Below are 19,264 nucleotides of genomic sequence, written 5' to 3'. Positions count from 1 at the left end.
GAAGACATTTGTAACTCAGTTAATTTTAGCGACTCCTGTATGGAGTCCCAATCAATATTGAACAATAAGGACATACTGCAGGCAATAGGAACCACCACCAAACCCCTCGCACAACTTAGTAACTAACCAATACTCTGTTCGGAATTGCAAAAAACCTCAGTAGACATATCAAGCTCGCCCGAGTGACGAAAAATTGTTGCAATAAATTTAATAAATAATGACACCACAAAGATAAACAACACTAAGTATAGTAATCAAGAGGAGAAACCAATCAAAGACAGCAAGGTCCTGCCCCCAACGACAAAAAGTACTAGAGCCGGCACAAGAGATGGGTCTAATCGGCAAGAGCCCAACTGAGGTCCAACCAAGGAATAAGATGATCCCTCGTCTTATAGACCGGCAGCAAACAATAATGGACATATCGGGCCCGATTCACAGAACTGACTTAAGACAAAATCCTAAACTTACTACCATTTTGGTATTCACAGAAGGCACTTACTCATTTTGGTATTCACAGAAGGCACTTACTCATTTCGGTATTCACAGAAGTTAGGAGTCCTAACTTTAGGACTCCTAAATGCTTTCTGTGAATACCGAAAGTCTTAAAATTAGGATTTTTCTCAGTTTAGTAGTAGTATAGTTAGGACTCCTAACTTTAGGACTCCTAAATGCCTTCTGTGAATACGGAAAGTCTTAAAATAGGGATTTTTCTCAATTTAGTACTAGTAAAGTTAGGAGTCCTAACTTTAGGACTGCTAAATGCCTTCTGTGAATACCAAAAGTCTTAAAATTAGGATTTTTCTCAGTTTAGTAGTAGTATAGTTAGGACTCCTAACTTTAGGACTCCTAAATGCCTTCTGTGAATACGGAAAGTCTTAAAATAAGGATTTTTCTCAATTTAGTAGTAGTAAAGTTAGGACTCCTAACTTTAGGACTCCTAAATGCCTTCTGTGAATGCGGAAAGTCTTAAAATAAAGATTTTTCTCAATTTAGTAGTAGTAAAGTTAGGACTCCTAACTTTAGGACTCCTAAATGCCTTCTGTGAATACCAAAAGCCTTAAAATTAGGATTTTTCTCAGTATAGTAGTAGTATAGTTAGGACTCCTAACTTTAGGACTCCTAAATGCCTTCTGTGAATACGGAAAGTCTTAAAATAAGGATTTTTCTCAATTTAGTAGTAGTAAAGTTAGGACTCCTAACTTTAGGACTCCTAAATGCCTTCTGTGAATACCAAAAGCCTTAAAATTAGGATTTTTCTCAGTTTAGTAGTAGTAAAGTTAGAATTCCTAACTTTAGGACTCCTAAACTGAGAAAAATCCTAATTTTAAGACTTTCGGTATTCACAGAAGGCATTTAGGAGTCCTAAAGTTAGGACTCTTAACTTCTGTGAATACCGAAGTGAGTAAGTGCCTTCTGTGAATACCAAAATGGTAGTAAGTTTAGGATTTTGTCTTAAGTTAGTTCTGTGAATCGGGCCCATCAAGTTCACCCGAGCAGTCAAGAAATGAGGTCTCTTGCTTAGGAAACAATGTCAGTAACAAAAATAAAGCTAACAGTGAGCAGCGGTCCAAAACTGACAATACAACAGACAAAAATAGTATGCACAACCCATTTGGTTTCATAATGAAACGAAACGAGCAGGGGTACCTCAACACTGCTAATCATACAATGGGGTGGAATCAAGAATCTGAATTAAAACTGGAAGTCCTTTCAAACCTGCACACTTCTTTAATAAAAGCACTGCAAACTTCAATTTGCGCCCTTAATATGCAGTCAGATAAACTCGACATCCAAATCAATCTGATGAATGTCATAGTTGATTACATCTCTGGTATAAACACCAAACTCGACTCACTGATGGGCCATTTATCTACAAGAAAAAACAAAAACACAGACACCGTTACAAGTACTCAATTGTGCGTGTTGCCCATTCCTGGAAAAGCGAAGTGAACTACCAACTATTCTAACAAGCAGCCTTCGGGAGTGCAAGCAGTCAGTCCAGCTTCCAGCATCACATAGTGCGGCCATGAAAGAGTCACCAAGCGGGAAAAGTACTCCACAATCTCCTGCGTCGTTAAACACCCACCAGAAAAACCTTCTAGCATTTAGTAAAAGGACCAAAGCTTCGGAAAAAGTGACGAGGTAATTGTTATAGAATCCATCCCATTACCACCTGTCACCCAGAACGACGCCTTCCGAACCCAAGTGTACCAACGACCTGGGTCGATCGAACAAACACCCCCCTCCCCCTCTAACGAAAAGGCAGAAGAAACATGTCAGGAAAGCTAGAAAGTACCGCTATAATAAAGAGGTGTCAAGGCAACAGGAAAATTATATTGACCCAATCTTCAACTTTAAGGATGGCCAAGTCCCGTCTCAAGCAACCGCCGGGCGGAATCGAGATCTTAAAGATCAACTGGGGTAATCTGAGTTGTCAGATTCATTACCAGGTGAATCGTCATGGCCAATTAGCTTAGACAAGGCCAATTTGAACTCTGAGAGTAGCGGTCTTTCGTCAAACATAACTCAAATAGAAGAATTGAAGTCCAAAGCGAGTAGATCATCATGCCCTGTGGGCAACTCAATTAAAACCAAAAATAATAAAGGAACAAGAAGCTTCCACCAGATAATGACCACCAATACAAAAGAAGATGGCCGCTCGCATATAAATCCAGGTCCTGTTCCACAGACTCATACCGAGGTAAATAATCGCTACAGAGGAGACAGGGAAGTTATCTTACAGAGAGGCCAGCAACTGGGCACAGAGCTGAAAGACCAGGTACTCATAAAAATAAACTCACAATGTGAAAAAGAGAGCAGCAACGAACCGAAAGGGCATTTTGGAAATCAAAGCCATAGACCAGCGTCTACACTTCATTCACAAAATAATGATTACAAACATCATTCAAGTAATAGAATCTTTTAACACTGCATTACTCATCACAAGGACTACAAGATTATTTGAATAGAGGTAACATCTTGCACCTAAGGGCAGCCATACCAACTTTAAAGCACATATCATCAACAGACCTGTTAGCAATAGACTTCATTGAACAGGCGAACAACAATGGAATGGAAAAAACTCTTGCAACTTGGAAAACAAATGAAATGGCCTCAGCCATCTTAAACAAACTTTGAAGATTGGGGTATATCTCTTTCTATTTCTCAGAAAACAACGTTACCCCCTACCACTCCTACCCTCAAACAACCCCATAAGCAACAATCCTAGCACAAGCTCAGTTTTGTCAGTATTACAATGCGCAAAAGGTAAAGAGGGCAACACGTTACAATCGCAAAAGTCTCAAAGCACAAAATACTCCGACTCTGGACTTTGCAGACAAGACTCACAAAGAGAATGACACGCAATGACGCAAAGTAAACCAGAGATCCTCTGAATCAAATTCCTGTCGTGGAACATAGCAGGCGCAAGAGATGTTTGCAGGGTAACGGGTCTCCCGAGAACTGGGATGATTACAAAATTGTTGCCATCCAAGAAACATGGCTAACAGCTCCAGTGGAGGTCCCTGGGCGTATTCTCCATAATGTAAACGCCACACAAACGCAGCAGTACGGCAGACCTAAGGGCGGCCTCGCTGTTTACATTTCTGCAACGTTAAATATTTCTTCTGTCCAGTTGCCAACCACCCCAGCGGATATGCAAACAATAAAAATGGAGTTGGCTGTGAGCACCATTTTTTTTATCAACCTTTACGCACACCCAAAACAAAAGATCAAAAAATAACCATTCAAAATACTAATTGCTACTATTGCTGAACTCCGGTTTGAACAACAAACCTGGGAAATAATACTAACTGGAGACTTTTATTCAAACCTAATACATACACCAGGAGACGACGACACTATAACTGCGGCAATTCCAATCTGGGCTGTAAAAATGCAGTCCCACCCCATCTTCAAAAGGACAACAACTAGTAACAGATCTTGAACATCTATAGATGCGTGTACTAAATGGTAGAACGGCACAGGACAGACCACCGACCTGCACGTATCATGGCCATCATGCAAGCTCCGTCATAGACTACATAATAATAACTGTTCCACTCTTAGTGCAAATGAAAAAGTTTCTGATCATATACACTACTAAGAGCGACCAGATGGCAGTGCGCTATACAAGTACAAACACATTTACATTTACATTTACATTTATACAAGTACAAACACATTTACATTTGCATCAACATCTAGAATTAACAACGACATTCCTAAGACATATAAAGGCCCCGACTGAGGTGGGGTCCACATTAATAATAAATCTGAAGCAATTGCGATGGACAAAGAACACATTATCTCACATAGCTACGAGGGCGAAAGATCTGATGGTAACCCTTGAGTCACAAAATAGCTTGTCTATCCATACTTGGGTCAACTTCCTAGCAAACCGTACTCAGCCAGTGACACTGACAAAATCGCAATGCAGCAAGAGGTCAGGCCATTGCAGATTCCTAAGTCAAATGGCCAGAAGTTTAAGACAAAAAATAAGAAGAGCTTTAGGTCTACAAGGCGACACAGTATATCAACTACAATTGAAGAAGCAGTAAAAAATAAATTTGGGACAATAAAAGAACACAACGGGACAACTTTTGGCCGAAACTTCTACGCAATGCTAAACGATCGAACACTAAAGCTTTCTGGGACCAAGTGAACTCCCTGGCCAGAAAGTCGAAAGTAATAAATGTGACCTGTGTTATAGAACCAGCTTGGGTACAACCCCTAATCGCCACCTTCTCAATACCAGCTGAGGGTGGGATCAAGTCCCTTGAATTATCAATCGTCCCTGTAGCGGAGGACCAAAACACGACCTTACAACCAAATATTTTACGGGCAGACCAAACACTGTTAGCGGTCTTGAAAAGGCAAAGCAACAGGGTTGATATTCTTTCCATGACCGCCAAAGTAGCAGGAATAAAAACAAAGAGTAACTGGGCAACAGACCAACCATTCTCACCCTATTCCGAAGAAGAAATCTCCAAGGTCATAGCAAAGAGTAGGCTCAATGGGGCTCCGGGTCTGAAGGGTATACCCCAAGCAATTTATAAGCAAGATCCTAACTTCTGGGCAACTAGGATGTATTGTCTGTTCTACTCGGAGGGCACAATGAGTTGCCTCCCGGAAAGCTGGAGAGGCTCAATAATTAAACCAGTATTTAAAGGAGGGGAGCGCACCAACCCAGCCAACTACTGACTGATTGCTTTAATAGAGGCTGAAGCAAAATACTACGCCTCCTTGATTTTAGCAGACCTCATAAGCTGGTCTGACACTACCAAAATAATTCCCATCAATCAGTCTGGCTTCTGCCGTGGCACAGGTCCAATCACTAATGCCCTTGCGCTAGGCCTAATTGCAGACAAAACCCTCCGGCAGTGTAAGAAATTACACCTATGCTTTGTTGATTTTAAGGCAGCATTCGACCGAGTCACTAGACAAATTTTATAGTTTAAATTGAAGCAGCAGGGTCTACCGGAATCTATATTGAAACCAATAATGGAATTATACACAGAAACGAGGATGCAGGTAAAAATAGCCGACGGCAAGAGGCTCACTAGGAAGATCTATACAAGTGAGGGACTAAAGCAAGGCTGTGTCCTGGCCCTACACCTGTTCAACCTATTTTTGTCCAACTGATTGATGGAGAAGGGTTTCGAAAAAGAAACCTGCTTGAATGAAACATCCCATAATACGTACTAACAGCAAGTAGTAAGTGAACTAACGTGCACCTGACACAAACACGTGGGAAGTAGCTTTGCACATGTATGTACTAATATGAATTAACATATGAAGAAACTAAAACGTATTTTAAGAATGCTTTGTGAAAACAAAATAAATGCATGACTAGGCCGCATGTGTATTTCCTAGTTGCATGCTGCATTTCTGCTTTTAAACGAAGACTAATGCTGTTTTCTGCTCAAAGCTTATGCTAGGTAACTCTAATAAGGGAATAGTACAAAGGTGGGTAGTAAACAGTGAAGGTTTCATTATCGCATAATTAATGAATGTTCATATTTCATTTGCTTCAGTGTGCTGGAAAGGGCATCATCTTCGCAAAGTTGGATGAAGTGGAAGGGGTAAGCTGAGGAGGGAGTTCGGTCTGTCAGAAGCAAGACAGACGCGCTGAGCACCGCAGAAAAAGATGTATGAGTCGAAGGACAATTTGTCATTAGTCATGGGACCGGAGAATTGTTCTGCGGATGATGTTAATTTTATGAATAAAAGACTGCATAAATGTAACATGTTTAGAAATCGTGAGAACGAGCTATGAACTGAACCCTGGGAATAAATGTAAAGCAATAAGTTAACTGAAATGTACGTGAAGTCACCGTGGTGTGACAACGCCACCCCCCAAGCCCACCAATCCACTTGCGAGTTACATGAAATTTTGCAACAAATGTGGGATGGACATGTCAGTTTTAGGGTATAATTGGGGTGCCTTTAGGGGTGTGGTTTACACTTAGTCTGGCAGGAGAGAAAGAGTGGCCTAGCTGTACCAGACCTGCCCTGTTCCTGTCCTTTAATCTTTGTTCCCTGATCCTATTTCGGGTAACCCCCATCATCTCCTAGGCCGAGGGGGTGGTTTTCCACAAACCAATAGGTTTGTATACTGTTTCTGACTCATACCTGCATATTTGTTGCAAATGTATTTATTGCTGAATCTTTTGTCTCTCCACCTGTCCACTCCATTTTGACTCATTGAACGTATTATTTAGATGAAACTATTGTCTCTTCACCTATCCCCTCCATTAGGTGTATTCAGTTTTTACATATGATTTTGCTGAAACGTTTGTCTCTTAATCTATTCACTCCTTCATGAATAATATCATTGAATTAACAGATAAGTTTTTATTCATTTTCATGTTGTTGATGTGTATCTTTCCTTTGTGAGTTTCATTATTTACATTTGTGACTGGATGCATTGAGAAAACCGTATTTTATATGAGATAAACGTCATAACTTTACAGAGTGTCTTTGGTATTTAGTCAATCCTAAACAATTTTTAGGTGACATAATCATTATCATCAACTACTCAACTAATTGGTCCATCTAAGTAGGAGGAAAGTTGATTAATTAAACCGGTAGGCATCCTTAATGTGATTATATATAGTGTACGGAAAAAGAAAGGTACTGAGCAAAACAAATTGACACCAGCGCAGCAGGGATTTTGGGTGAATGTGTATTGGCCATTGGAATTGTATGAATTGAGTATTGATCCCTGATCAGGTATTGACCTTGCGCTGGATCAGTTTCTTATCATCAAGGCTGGATGAGGTCAACTGACATCCTCCAAGTCTGGGAACACTGCCATTAACACACCTGTCCTATGCAGATGACATCGTGCTCCTAAGCTACACGAGAATCGGCTTACAAAAAGCAATTATTGAGCTAGGTAACTTCGCAAAGACCAACCTGCTTGAAATAAACATCACAAAAACAAAAGTCATGATCATAAGTCTCTGCCTCCACAAACAAACACCATTCATAATTAACAATGCGGGGTTGGAAGTGGTGAGCAGTTATAAATACCTAGAAATAAATCTGGACAGAAGATTATGTTTCCAAAGCAGAATGAGGCCACACAAAAAAAGGGAAACGCCCTAATATTTGCATTCTGTACGTTGTCAAAAACCCTAAAAGCCCTGCTGTTCACTCCATTACTAGCAATCATCAAAGCCAAACTTCTACCAACCATAACCTATGGAAGTGAGGTCCAGCATGGGAAAGACGCGGCGGTCCTGGACAGCCTCCAAACACAAATGTACAAAATGGTATTTTCCTTTCCACGCGACTCCTCACCGGCCCAGGTCCGGTTAGAATTTGAGCTACAACAACTACACAGAAGGTACGTGGCGATAAAAACCTGGTATAAAATCTGGATCAATCGAAGGTTCGAGACTCTGGGTTACTCTACAAGGTGACCCTCAGTCTGCCTACACAAAGTATCTACAAACATCTTTAAAAATCACCTGGCTGGCAGACCTCTGGCAGCGGAACCTACCTCTTGCTTCCTTCCAGCTTATTATAAAGAAGGCAGCAAAAAACACCAGAGGATAATGTTTAGCAAGCGAGCCAACGCATGGATGGTACTGCATTCTTACACAAAATTAGAGCCAGCTGCATACCTGGGTCTCCCCTTCTCCTCCTACTTAAAAACTAAGTTTTTAGCACTGCGTTTGGGAAGCTGTCCTCCGATGCAGACCTGCCCCGCTGGAAGCATCAGGGCTCAAATGCATGTACTCCCTGTGGATCACCCACACAGTACTTAATTCATTTAATATGTATCTGCCCATCCTTGGGTCTGCATCGTCGTCAACTGCTGACGAGACAGTTTAACGAAAGAGGCATCTGCTCTTGTAGGATCGCCTTATTAAAGTTTCTCGACCCGAACGACCCGCAGCTTAGTTGCCATTTAATAAAATGTTTAAATCAGCTGCGAGAAAGATCAAAAAAATTGACAGTGGTCATGCACAGCATCGCTTTAGAGGCTAACGTCTGTCTCTTTTAACATCACTTGCACTGTATATATCAACTATTTTTTATACACTGTATAAACCTGGTGGTGCATCACCCACTCATTTCGACCTCTCACCTCCAAACTGAATTATAAAAAAAAAAAAAAAAAAAGGATAATTTTACCATGTTTCTATTTTGCGTGCATTTTAACGGTATAATGTATTTTGATTATTGGAACTTTGTTTTAGTTTTATTTAACTAAACATTAAAAAAATGAATTTTTTGTAAAAATCCTTGCACCAAGGACTTGATTGACAAACACTTTTTCATGCATAAGTTCAAACTAAACAGACAAATAAATGACTTGCCTTACAAGTAGAAATTCACTTCTGAAATTAACAAAATCTGCATTTGCGCTCACAAAAAGTTTTTCTTGTAGGTCTTATTACTCAAGTGTCGACAAAATTAATCAGTATTACCATAGTGTGGGAAAAAATTACTCAGCATTTTATTAGCATTACAAACTTTTCTACAAAACATTCCCACTCTGGAAACAGTTGGATATTTATTCCTGTCAAGAGCAGGCTAAAACCATTTCAAAGGTCAGACTAGGAAAGGAACGCCCACGATTGATATGGGGGGTTAAGGGAAGCAGGTTGCCCCAAGGAAAGAATAGTCTGTGGTGATCAAATATTAGTGGAATTACACTAATGCAAAGGAATTTTCGTGTGTGTATTGTGAACTCTGTGCAATTACCTCCTCATCTCTTTCCTTGTCCCATTCCTTACTTCGATTCTAGTTCTTTAATGCCAACACGAAAAAAACATAAGGAGTTCTCTAGAAACCCATCCTTGCCCGGAGATTGATAACGGGCTACACAGGAAGGATAACAGCCTAAACAGGAAGTGTCCCGGGAGAGGGGTGATTTTATGGGACCGGTTAGAGTTCATTTCAATGGAGAGAGAAAACAGCTTGGGAGGTTGTGCACGAATGGAATACACAAGGTAAGCCTCACAGTAAGTAGTGGGAGGAGCAAGAGAGAATCAGAGTAATGAAGATTACCGGTAAGCAATCAGAGCATTAACGCAAGGAAACTCCTTATTATGCAGGATCTTATTAATACCACCTGAAGGCAGTTTGCAAATCCAATCTACCACACATTACGAAAAACAATTACACAGACATAAAGAACAATAAAACAGGCAACAGGTATACATGGCTATTACCAATTCATTTATGTGTGGAGGAACCAGATACCCAGATTCACTGACATTTGTGTCATAAAAAGAGATGTGTTCTTTTTAGCCCTAATAATTGCAGGTGGTTTCTTCCTGAGATCTGCTCTGCACAGAGGACCCGATGAAGTCAAAACCTGCTCCTATAGGCTTCCTACCACAAACCCAGTTTTGGGGATTTAAAAACCTACGCAAGAGTGGCCCCCGAAGTCCACAACAGTCATAAACTTCAAAACATGCTCTTACTCATGTACTTGTTTAGAATGCAGAGGGAGCATCTGCCTATTAAAGTTAAGATGAAATGTGCATTGCAAATTTATTATTTATTATTTTCTTGAGAATCACCTTCTTCTGTGCCCTTAAAGGCACTGGTGTGTGTTTCTCATCCTTTCCCAATCTGGAGACAAAGCTAATCCAACCTTTTAGGAGCAACATTACAATGGTTTTCAGGGTGATTGGTCATAAGAATGCATGGCAAACCCACAGACTATCCTGTTTTTGGATGTGCCAGGTCTTTCCTTTGCCCACCCCTCCTGACACTCCTGACGTAATGACAGAGTTAACCAACCCGGGTCACGCGTGCCACAAGGAGTTCAGAGAGTTCACCCATAACATAATGATGCCTTGCTCAATAATTTGAGTACCACTGCCTCTTCCTCATGGCAGAGGGAGGTATGCCTGAGTACTTGTGTTTCTATTCCCTCCCACAAGACTTTTACTGTTGTGCACCCCTTGAATGTAACAATTTCAGGGACCCCGTTCATAAACCCTTTATGCACTAAAGATGACCTTAAAGGAGCAAACAAAAGAAATCCACATTCTCATTCACATAATCAGGAACTGTGGAGATTACCTATAAAGTCGATTTATAATAGTGGAAAAGGTGCCACTGTGGTGTATTTTCCACAAGTATATAATTAGATAGTGGTGCAAGTCAGGGGAAATATGTTGGGGACCGTCAGAGGGAAGTGAACACCCACAAACAAGTAGTTTTGTGGGTATTCACATGACCCTTGGAGGTTGTTCTTTACCCTGGAATTGCGCACAAATGTATTCCTTCCCATTACAGGATTAAGGGCCCCATTACTATGGCGGGCGGACTTTGTAACGGTAAACGGGACTGACCGCCAGAGGTGCGGTGGTCCCGCTATGCCAATTAGGATGCGAACGCCACCCTGGCGGTCACATCCCGCACCTTTTACATTGCGGCGGGCGGTGCTGTAAGCAGCACCCGACGCAATGTAAAATATGCATGCTGTGCATTGGTATGTACAACGTGACAGGCAGCGCGTGGTGCCTGCCACTCTGTGCATGCCAATGAAGGGGATACCATGGGTAACCCCCAAGTGCAGCCATCCACCCCCCAACACCCCCGGGGGCCAACAACTGGCCCCCAAAGTCATTCTCTGCAGGCCTCTTCATGGCAGAGTCTCTGCCATAGAAAGGCATGCTCCACTCACCCATCATAATATGGATGGCGGTGCCTGCAGGGCCCCGCCACCATATTGTGTGCCTTTTCTGCCCGGCCGGTAATCTGACCGGCGGAAAAGCGGCAGACGGTCTTTCCGTCCGCCGCGGTGCCCCTCGTCATACTAATATGGCGAGGGTGAAACATGGACATTTGGCGGGCAGATCACCATCCGCCGGGCCGGTGGTAGCCACCCTCGGCCCGGCGGTGGTGATCCGCCCGTGATCCTAAAGCAAATAGGCCCCTAAGTTCCTTTTCTAGGGGTGGTAAAAAAGGATGGATCACCCTCATTTTTAATAGCAGCGAAGGCAAAACAGTTTCTCAACAGGTAACTAAAGATTTTCAGTGAGGGAAAGGAAGAAAAATTTACCTATTTCACAATCCCAGATGATTTACCTCTATCTACAATTTAAGTTTGCCTTTTGGGGGTTTTCTTGTGATTGATTGCAGAAATCTGGTAGTAGATTCCGGACATTTACTTACAGAACAGTGTGAATCAAGCCCTTTGTGGTTGGGTGAATTGTAGCTGTGGATTTAGTCCTCTTGAAGCGTATGATAGGTTCCTCGAGTGCCTGAAATGAGAACTGGCAGTCCATGCATCCTTTGGTTGTTTTGGAAAGGCCCAGGGGCGGTGCTGTCCCCAGCCTTGTAGACATCCCTGGCTCAGTTACTTACCACTTCACAAAAGTGTGTGGATGCTGAAGCCAATGCAAACATTGCCTGTGGATGATCCAGGTGCATACAGTGAAAGAGTAAATATCACATTGTCTCTGGGGCTTTCAAGAGAAGCCAGTAGGTTATGAGGCATTAGGATGGCCAATTCAGAGAACATGTTAATGCTTCCGTGTTTGGATAATAAAGATGTTGCCAGCACTATTCAGACTCATACAAAAGTTCTTCATAAACCAGCAGTTTTCTCCCAGTGGGTTCCATTGATGTCACTGCCATACTGTAGAGATAGCTTAGTAGGTTGAGCAAAGGCTGCAGCCATTCTTGTGCAACCTGCTGTCCATGGACATGAAGCACCGAAATTGGCGAGGGTGGAGAGCAAGGGAGTTTCTCCATATCAAAAACATTTTCTCTGTGTCAGGGAAAAATAAAAGTAGCGAATGGACTTTAGCTAAGAATTTCCACTTGCATATATTTCTAATATACAATTTACACATGTGTAACTGCTTACCATGGTGAGCACTCCTGGAAATGTGCACCAGTTGCAGCTGCCCATGACTACTCACAATTCTTTGTGAATTCCAAAAATGAATAAATCGACACACAAAGTGAGATCCTAACTGTGTGGCTATACACCTTTTTTTGTGACGTGGGCCCCAAGCGGGGAGATTTAGGTCTAGTCCTGTGTAAGATTCGTGATTTTGTTGGTTTTCACAATCCTTTTGTTCTCACAGGCAGATCACCTAGAATTCTAGATCAGCCATAGAATTCCAGAAGTAGACCTGGAATCCCCAACTCTCTGTCATTGTAAAACTGCACAAGTGTCATTTTCTCTCTAGCTTTTCCCACTTTTTAGGCAAATGTCGTTTTTTTTTATGCTGTACAGCAAAGGGCATGTTGTGACTCTTTGCTAAAATCCACCGGGTGGAAGAAGGTAATGGGTCCCAAAGCAAAAAGATGGGAAAATCAAAAACAAAATGACATTTGAGTACCATAAAAGCGCTTTTTTGTAAGGTGGAAAGACCAGCAGGAATTTGATGTGCCCTCCAGAAAATGCAAAAAAAAAAACATTAAAAAAGGGACAGACGATGGTAGAGGATCAGGTGGATGGGGAAGTAACAGGCGAGGTAGGGAAAACTAAGTGGAGGGAGGAGCGGAAAAGCAGTACATAAGGATGAGAACAATCCAGAGGACTGTGGGGAGAAGCACTCAAGAGACTGAGTAACATTCAAGGGAGAGAGCAATACAGAATGTGTGGGAGCAGTATTTGGTGATAGGGGAGAAGCACACGAGGGAAAGAGCTGTAAAACACATGCATTCTCATGGAGTGTTTAACCAAAAAGAAAAAAATAGTTCTCTACAAGTGAGCAGAGGAAGAATACAGGTCATCGAAAGGATGGCAAAGAGGCTATGCTCCAGAGGAGGGACAAACACAAGATGGACAAGAGGAAAGCCATCAAACAAAAGCAAGCAAATAAAAGTGACAATAAAGCCAACTGTTGGCAAGCCCTGGGCTGTTTTATCTGTAAGTCTTTCTCAACCAAACTGCTAGTGCCATCTGGTGAGACCTAATAATAACATGAAAAAGGTAGTAGGTGAGACCTAGAAACAACATAAAAGGAAACCAAATAAATATACAGCTTTCTGTCAAGGGAGAACATATTTAAATGTTCAGATAGATTTATTAACAAGTATAGAGTGACAAGTGCAAATCTCTGTCATATGCAGCTCCCGTGGCTACTTCGCTGAGGTCTCACCACACACCTAAGTCTAGTCGCTAAATGTGCAAGTAGAAGGGAACCCAAAACATATGCATTTGTACACGTATAAGAACTTTAGAGAAGTGTTTGGTGCTCGCACAAAAACTGTAAATACAAATATTACAGAGAGTCTCCGACTGTTGGCGGGGAAATTGTATACGGCCAATTGAAAAGGAAACAAAAAATTCAGTTAGCTGTCAACTTAGTATAAGTGCTGAACAACCGTGGATAGAGTGTTCCTCAGTTAGGAAAGATCAAGAAAGCAAAAATGTAATTTCCTCTTTTTTGCCTCAATCATTTCCAACTTACATCACTTAAAATGGGGGCATCTGATGGTCATTTAGCAAAAGCAATGTTTTTTTATTCCTGCTTTGTGAATCTATTAAGTGTTATTTGGTAAATATAATGATACTTGGTGGATCTAATCCCCCCCTTAAATTGCCTCTCGGGTCACACTTCCATCCTCCATATTGAGGGTAGGTGGTTTTGCTGTTAAAGTCCTTCTGCCACCGTTGCCTTCCACCCGCTCAGTGTGAGCAAGTGCATCTAAATACATGTAGGACTGCATTTTACTTCAGGAGGCATAGTCACCTTAAGGCACAGCACAGAAAGAATTGTATTTCCTAATGAATGAAGAAAATAAAAGTAAACGAATATGTGAACAGACCGTACACTCACACCTGCACTGGTGCACACTGCATAGGCTTTACAAATGCAAAACAGCCATTTGCAATACACAGGACTGCTTTGCAGTTCATAATTACCATTCAGTATGATACTGCACACACTGCAAAGCGTTGTGAGTTGCAAGGAAAATACAGGGCGGGAGAGAAGAATGCCCCTCCTTACAGCACACAATGCAATGTACCAATTTTTTATTTTACAGAGTTTTATATAGAGCAAACTTGACCCGAATCAGGTATCAGAGCGCTTTACATAGCACCAGTTGCATTACATGAGGACACATTCATATATTTTTTTTTTTGGGTGAGGCACGGGTGATTTGCCCAGAATCACAGGATGTTCAGCGTCATTGCCGAGACTCGAACCCAGTTCCCCAGCTTCGAGGTCGGCCGCCCTAGCTGTTAGGCCAACTCCTCTCCAATGCTTTGCAACCTCTCCTGAGATCTCAAAGCTGATTCTGACCAGAAGCTGTCCGTGGTGGGCAGCCTCCATTGTGCAGGGGGCTGTTGCGTCAGCAATGCAAAAAAGTGTGTGGCTTTATGACCCCTGTCCAGAGCACAAATCCTAAAACACAGAAGTGGTGGGGCTAACCAAAGTTAGCAAGTATGCAAGTAACATCATGGCACATGGCATCACAGCGCACGACAACGGAGCGTGACATCGGCATGGCATCACTGAAACTGACTTCACAGCCCATGACCTCCCAGGAAGTGACATCACAAAGAGTGACTTCCAATCTTCAGACCTCACACATAGGTTTGGCAGGTCTATCATGAGTCACATTTGAGTGCATTACAATATTTAACCGATTAGATTTTGCGTCAGACTTGTGCCAAAAAACTCACTCAACCTGATACAAAATATGGGCCTCAACCTATACATTTTTTTTTAACTCTACCACAAAGAAATTGGCAACAAGGCGAAATGTGGCAGTAAATCTGTTCAGCTTAATTGGTTGCAAAGTATGCATTTTAAAATATCTTATGGGGCTAAGGCACCTGCTGCATAGATCTTTGTATGCTCAGTAATTCTCAGGGAATAATAATAATGGTAAGATAACACTGGAGGTTAATACATTGTAATCCTTCTAATATAGCACAGTGAGCTATGAAGGACATATGACTCCTACACCTTGTAGCCCTCGCTTTCTTATGTAATACATCCTGAACATTGATTTGCACACATATGATTTATTGTCAATGTATAATTTGTGCGTGTGATGTAAAACGCTATGACAGCCTGGATTGGAATGAGTAGTGTCATGAAAGAAATTAAACAAAATAGTGGCATTTAAATTGTTATTTGTGTAAATACTACCAACATATCTGAAATTCTTACAGCGCATTAAAATGTCTCCAGGGACTGAAAAAAGTTAAAAGCATGCCTCTCTTAAGTACCTGTGAAGTATAACAAGCTGTAGCTCCCAGGCATGATACTTAATCAAAAGGAGGCCTGATGGGCCCCTAACATCAGCCTTTTGTTTTGTGCTTTAAAATAACAAACCCCCTCAACTGCACGTTGCTGCTCGAAATGAACCTGAATGTGTCCTGGTGTCTGAACATCACACTGGGACAAGTTAAGCATAGCTTCTTGGCAGGGGAGACAGCATCCACCCTGTGAAAAGAGTGGGTAGATCTTGTCTACCCGCTTGTAACCTCGACTTGTGCCCTGCCCTTGTCCTCAGGGCTGGGTTGGTAAGGCGGGCACTCGGGCAATGGGCCAGTGTGAGTTGCAGCTGTGGGCTGCTTTTCTGGGCAGCATGGAGGCCGATTTAGGCTGTGTATGTGCTGTTCAGATGCCGCCAGTTGCCCAGTGGGGGCCTGAGCGGCCTTTCCGGAGGCAGATGGGCCGTTGTTAGGTCCCTTTTACCAAGGAGGCGGACGCATCATTCCCAATCTCTCGCTGGGCAGGCCTTTTAATGTGTGCAGAGGCAGGGGCAGAGGGCCTGAGCAGAGGTGGCCTCGCTTATATATTCAGGTGTGGTTCACCAGTGTGAGCTAATCAGTGCACAAAGAGTCCTGGCAGCATTTGCATTTTTTTTTATCTCAGTGTACTTAAGAAAACATGCCTATTTTAGAGAAACCCCGCCCTCCATCTTTTCATGATACTTAAAACACTGAAGCAGTGTTTTGCAAAAAGGGGCAGTCCGCAAATGTGGGCCAGTTGATTTTAGGGTGCCCGGGCTCATTTTGCAGTCACATCCAACCCTGCTTGTCCTTTTACGGGGCAAGAGATGCCATGGGGGTGCATTGGGAAAGATAAAACAGAAACGCCTTTTTCTTGCAATCCTCCATGCCTTAACCGCAGCCGCGTGCAAGTAGCTGGCTGCTGCCTCGTGCATATTGATTAGACGGCCGATCGGCATAGAAGGTGCAGAGCAAAGGGCCGTAGTTGCTGCTACTATGCTATACTATGGTGGTGTTTTATTATTTCCCTGAATCCAGGAGCCTGGACACAATGATCTTTGGGTGCCATGCAAAGCTTCCTATACACAATGAAATTCAGATTTATCAGTCAACAAACTATATGGTGCCTTCATCTCCATGCTAGCAGCGCTTTCACATTACAAGACCGGGATTTAAATACCGGGGCTGTGTAATCATTAGGAAGGGTTCAGAGTTTTCACGAATTAAAGTAAATGTCTACCTTGAACAGCAGCGGGTTCCTGTTTTGAGATGTCCTTCACATCCTTATGCAGCTCAGCTTCTCTGTTGACATGGTCTTCAATTTCCCTGCAAATACACATGAAATGAGGCATTACCGGGCGAGTCCTTCTTGTGAATACTATTAAAACTGTGGTCCAACAGTACACAACTCCACTAAATGTGGAAATCATTCTGAGGAGTAAAGTTGACTTCATTTAACCAACAATGGTATGTGTAGCTAACATGTAATCTGTCTCTCCTGCATATTCCGATAGCTGCAACATTCTGGTTCTAGCCATCCACGTGAAAATAGACTTTCTACCAAGACTGAAAACATTTTCAAGACATCCTACCACAACTTTACCCCATACGCATGACTCTGCCAGTGCAATGATTATTAATAACAGGAGAACCCCATTTCAATCTTACCGAAACTGAACAGCGTGAAGAATTAGGGCCTGAATACGACCTTTGTGGTCGTCCTGCAGAGTGCCACGCCAGCGCCCTAGAGGAGGACTGCCAAAGCCGTTCTAACACCGCTCGCCAGATTAGGAGTGTAATCCTTGGTAGGCAGACATGCTGTGGCGGTCCTACGGCGGTGCCAGTCTAAAGGCTCATACAAGAGCCTTAGACAGGCACTGCTGTGGGACCGCCAGAGCCTGTTACTGCATGGGAAGGAATGCACCATGTCATGCATTTCTTCCTGTGCAGGAACTGGGGGTGCAAATTACAGGGGCGTCCAACATGTTCCCCCCTGCAGGCACCCCAAGGCCCAGAGGCACAAGGGGGCGACCCGGTAAGGGTCCCCTGAGTTGCCTCACTGCCACCCTTTCCATGGTGTGCTCACCACCATGGAAAGGATGGGGGTTAGACTACGTATAATATGATTGTTGGTGCCGTAGCGGCACCACCAGCATATTGCTGCCTCTGACTGCTGCGCCACTGCAGCGGGATCACGGATCCCCGGCAGTTGCAGCTGTCCTGTGGCAGTCCGACCGCCACGCTTGGAATGAATCACTCACAGAATATCAACAACCACAATATCGAGGTCCCAAAATATCGGGACCTAAATATCGATGTCAAGAATATCGACATCCTATCTACATCATGGTAAGTGCAAAAATATAGAGAAAAAAAATATTGTTGTAAAAAATATCATTGTTAAAAATATCGTTTTGTTTTATGTTTAAAAAATAATGTAAAATGAAGTAAATAATACTTATAATTAAAAAAGATAGAATTATTATAAAATGTTTAAAGTTAGAAATAAAGATATAATGTAAAGAAAAATTAAACATACCTATATATAAAATATAACATATAAACTTGCTTAATAACATTAATACATAATTATTATAATAAATTATCAAATGAAACATATCAAAATTATAAATACATATATACATATACCAGTAAAATAAAAATAAAATATGTATATAATAAAATATGAAAATATTTTTATTCTTTTACCATTACATTTTACACTACATTAACAGCAACAGTAGGGAAAATATTGGATAGCGGAGGGCTAAAAATTACTATTCCCACTCCCGAGAGTGCAACAGTAGGGAAAGTGTTGAATAGCGGAGGGGAAGAATTTACTATTCCCACTCCAGAGAGTGCTTTAGTAGAGAAAGTGTTGGATAGCGGAGGGGATAAAATTACTATTGCCACTCCAGAGAGTGCAACAGTAGGGAAAGTGTTGGTAAGCAGAGAGGAATAATTTACTATTCCCACTTCAGCACGTAGAACAGTATGAAAAGTGCTGGATAGCGGAGGGGAATAATTTACTATTCCTTCTCCAGGGAGTGCAACAGTAGGGAAAGTGTTGGATAGCAGAGGGGTAACAATTACTATTCCCACTCCGGAGAGTTCAACAGTAGGGATAGTCTTGGATAGCGGAGGGGTAAAAATTACTTTTCCCACTCCAGCAAGTGCAACAGTAGGGAAAGTGTTGAATAGCGGATGGGAACAATTTACTATTCCCACTCCATCAGGCAGAACAGTATGGAAAGTGTTGGCTAGCAGAGGGGAATAATTTACTATTCCTAGTCCAGGGAGTGCAACAGTAGAGAAAGTGTTGGATAGCGGTGGGGTGAAAATTACTATTCCCACTCCAAAGAATGCAACAGTAGGGGAAGTGTTGGATAGCGTAGGGGTAAAAATTACTATTCCCACTCCAGTGAGTGCAACAGTAGGGAAGGTTTGGATAGCAAAGGGGTAAAAATTACTATTCCCACTCCAGCAAGTGCAACAGTAGGGAAAGTGTTGAATAGCGGATGGGAACAATTTACTATTCCCACTCCATCAGGCAGAACAGATGGAAAGTGTTGGCTAGCA

The 19,264-nt window shown here is 42.2% G+C and overlaps 1 protein-coding gene across 1 annotated transcript in view; it reads right to left on the bottom strand.

Annotated features, from left to right (window-relative positions):
- The window catches only part of CCDC187 (coiled-coil domain containing 187), a 395,322-nt gene that overhangs the window by 33,790 nt on the left and 342,268 nt on the right, over positions 1-19,264 (bottom strand). The window contains exon 29 of the mRNA XM_085613361.1: positions 16,926-17,011. Within this exon, the coding sequence (XP_085469487.1) occupies positions 16,926-17,011 (86 nt within the window). The remainder of the gene's footprint in view (positions 1-16,925; positions 17,012-19,264) is intronic.

The sequence above is a fragment of the Triturus cristatus genome, chromosome 1_2 (genome assembly GCF_964204655.1).
Source record: "Triturus cristatus chromosome 1_2, aTriCri1.1, whole genome shotgun sequence".
NCBI lineage: Eukaryota > Metazoa > Chordata > Amphibia > Caudata > Salamandridae > Triturus > Triturus cristatus.
This window is presented reverse-complemented; position numbering and strand designations above follow the sequence as displayed.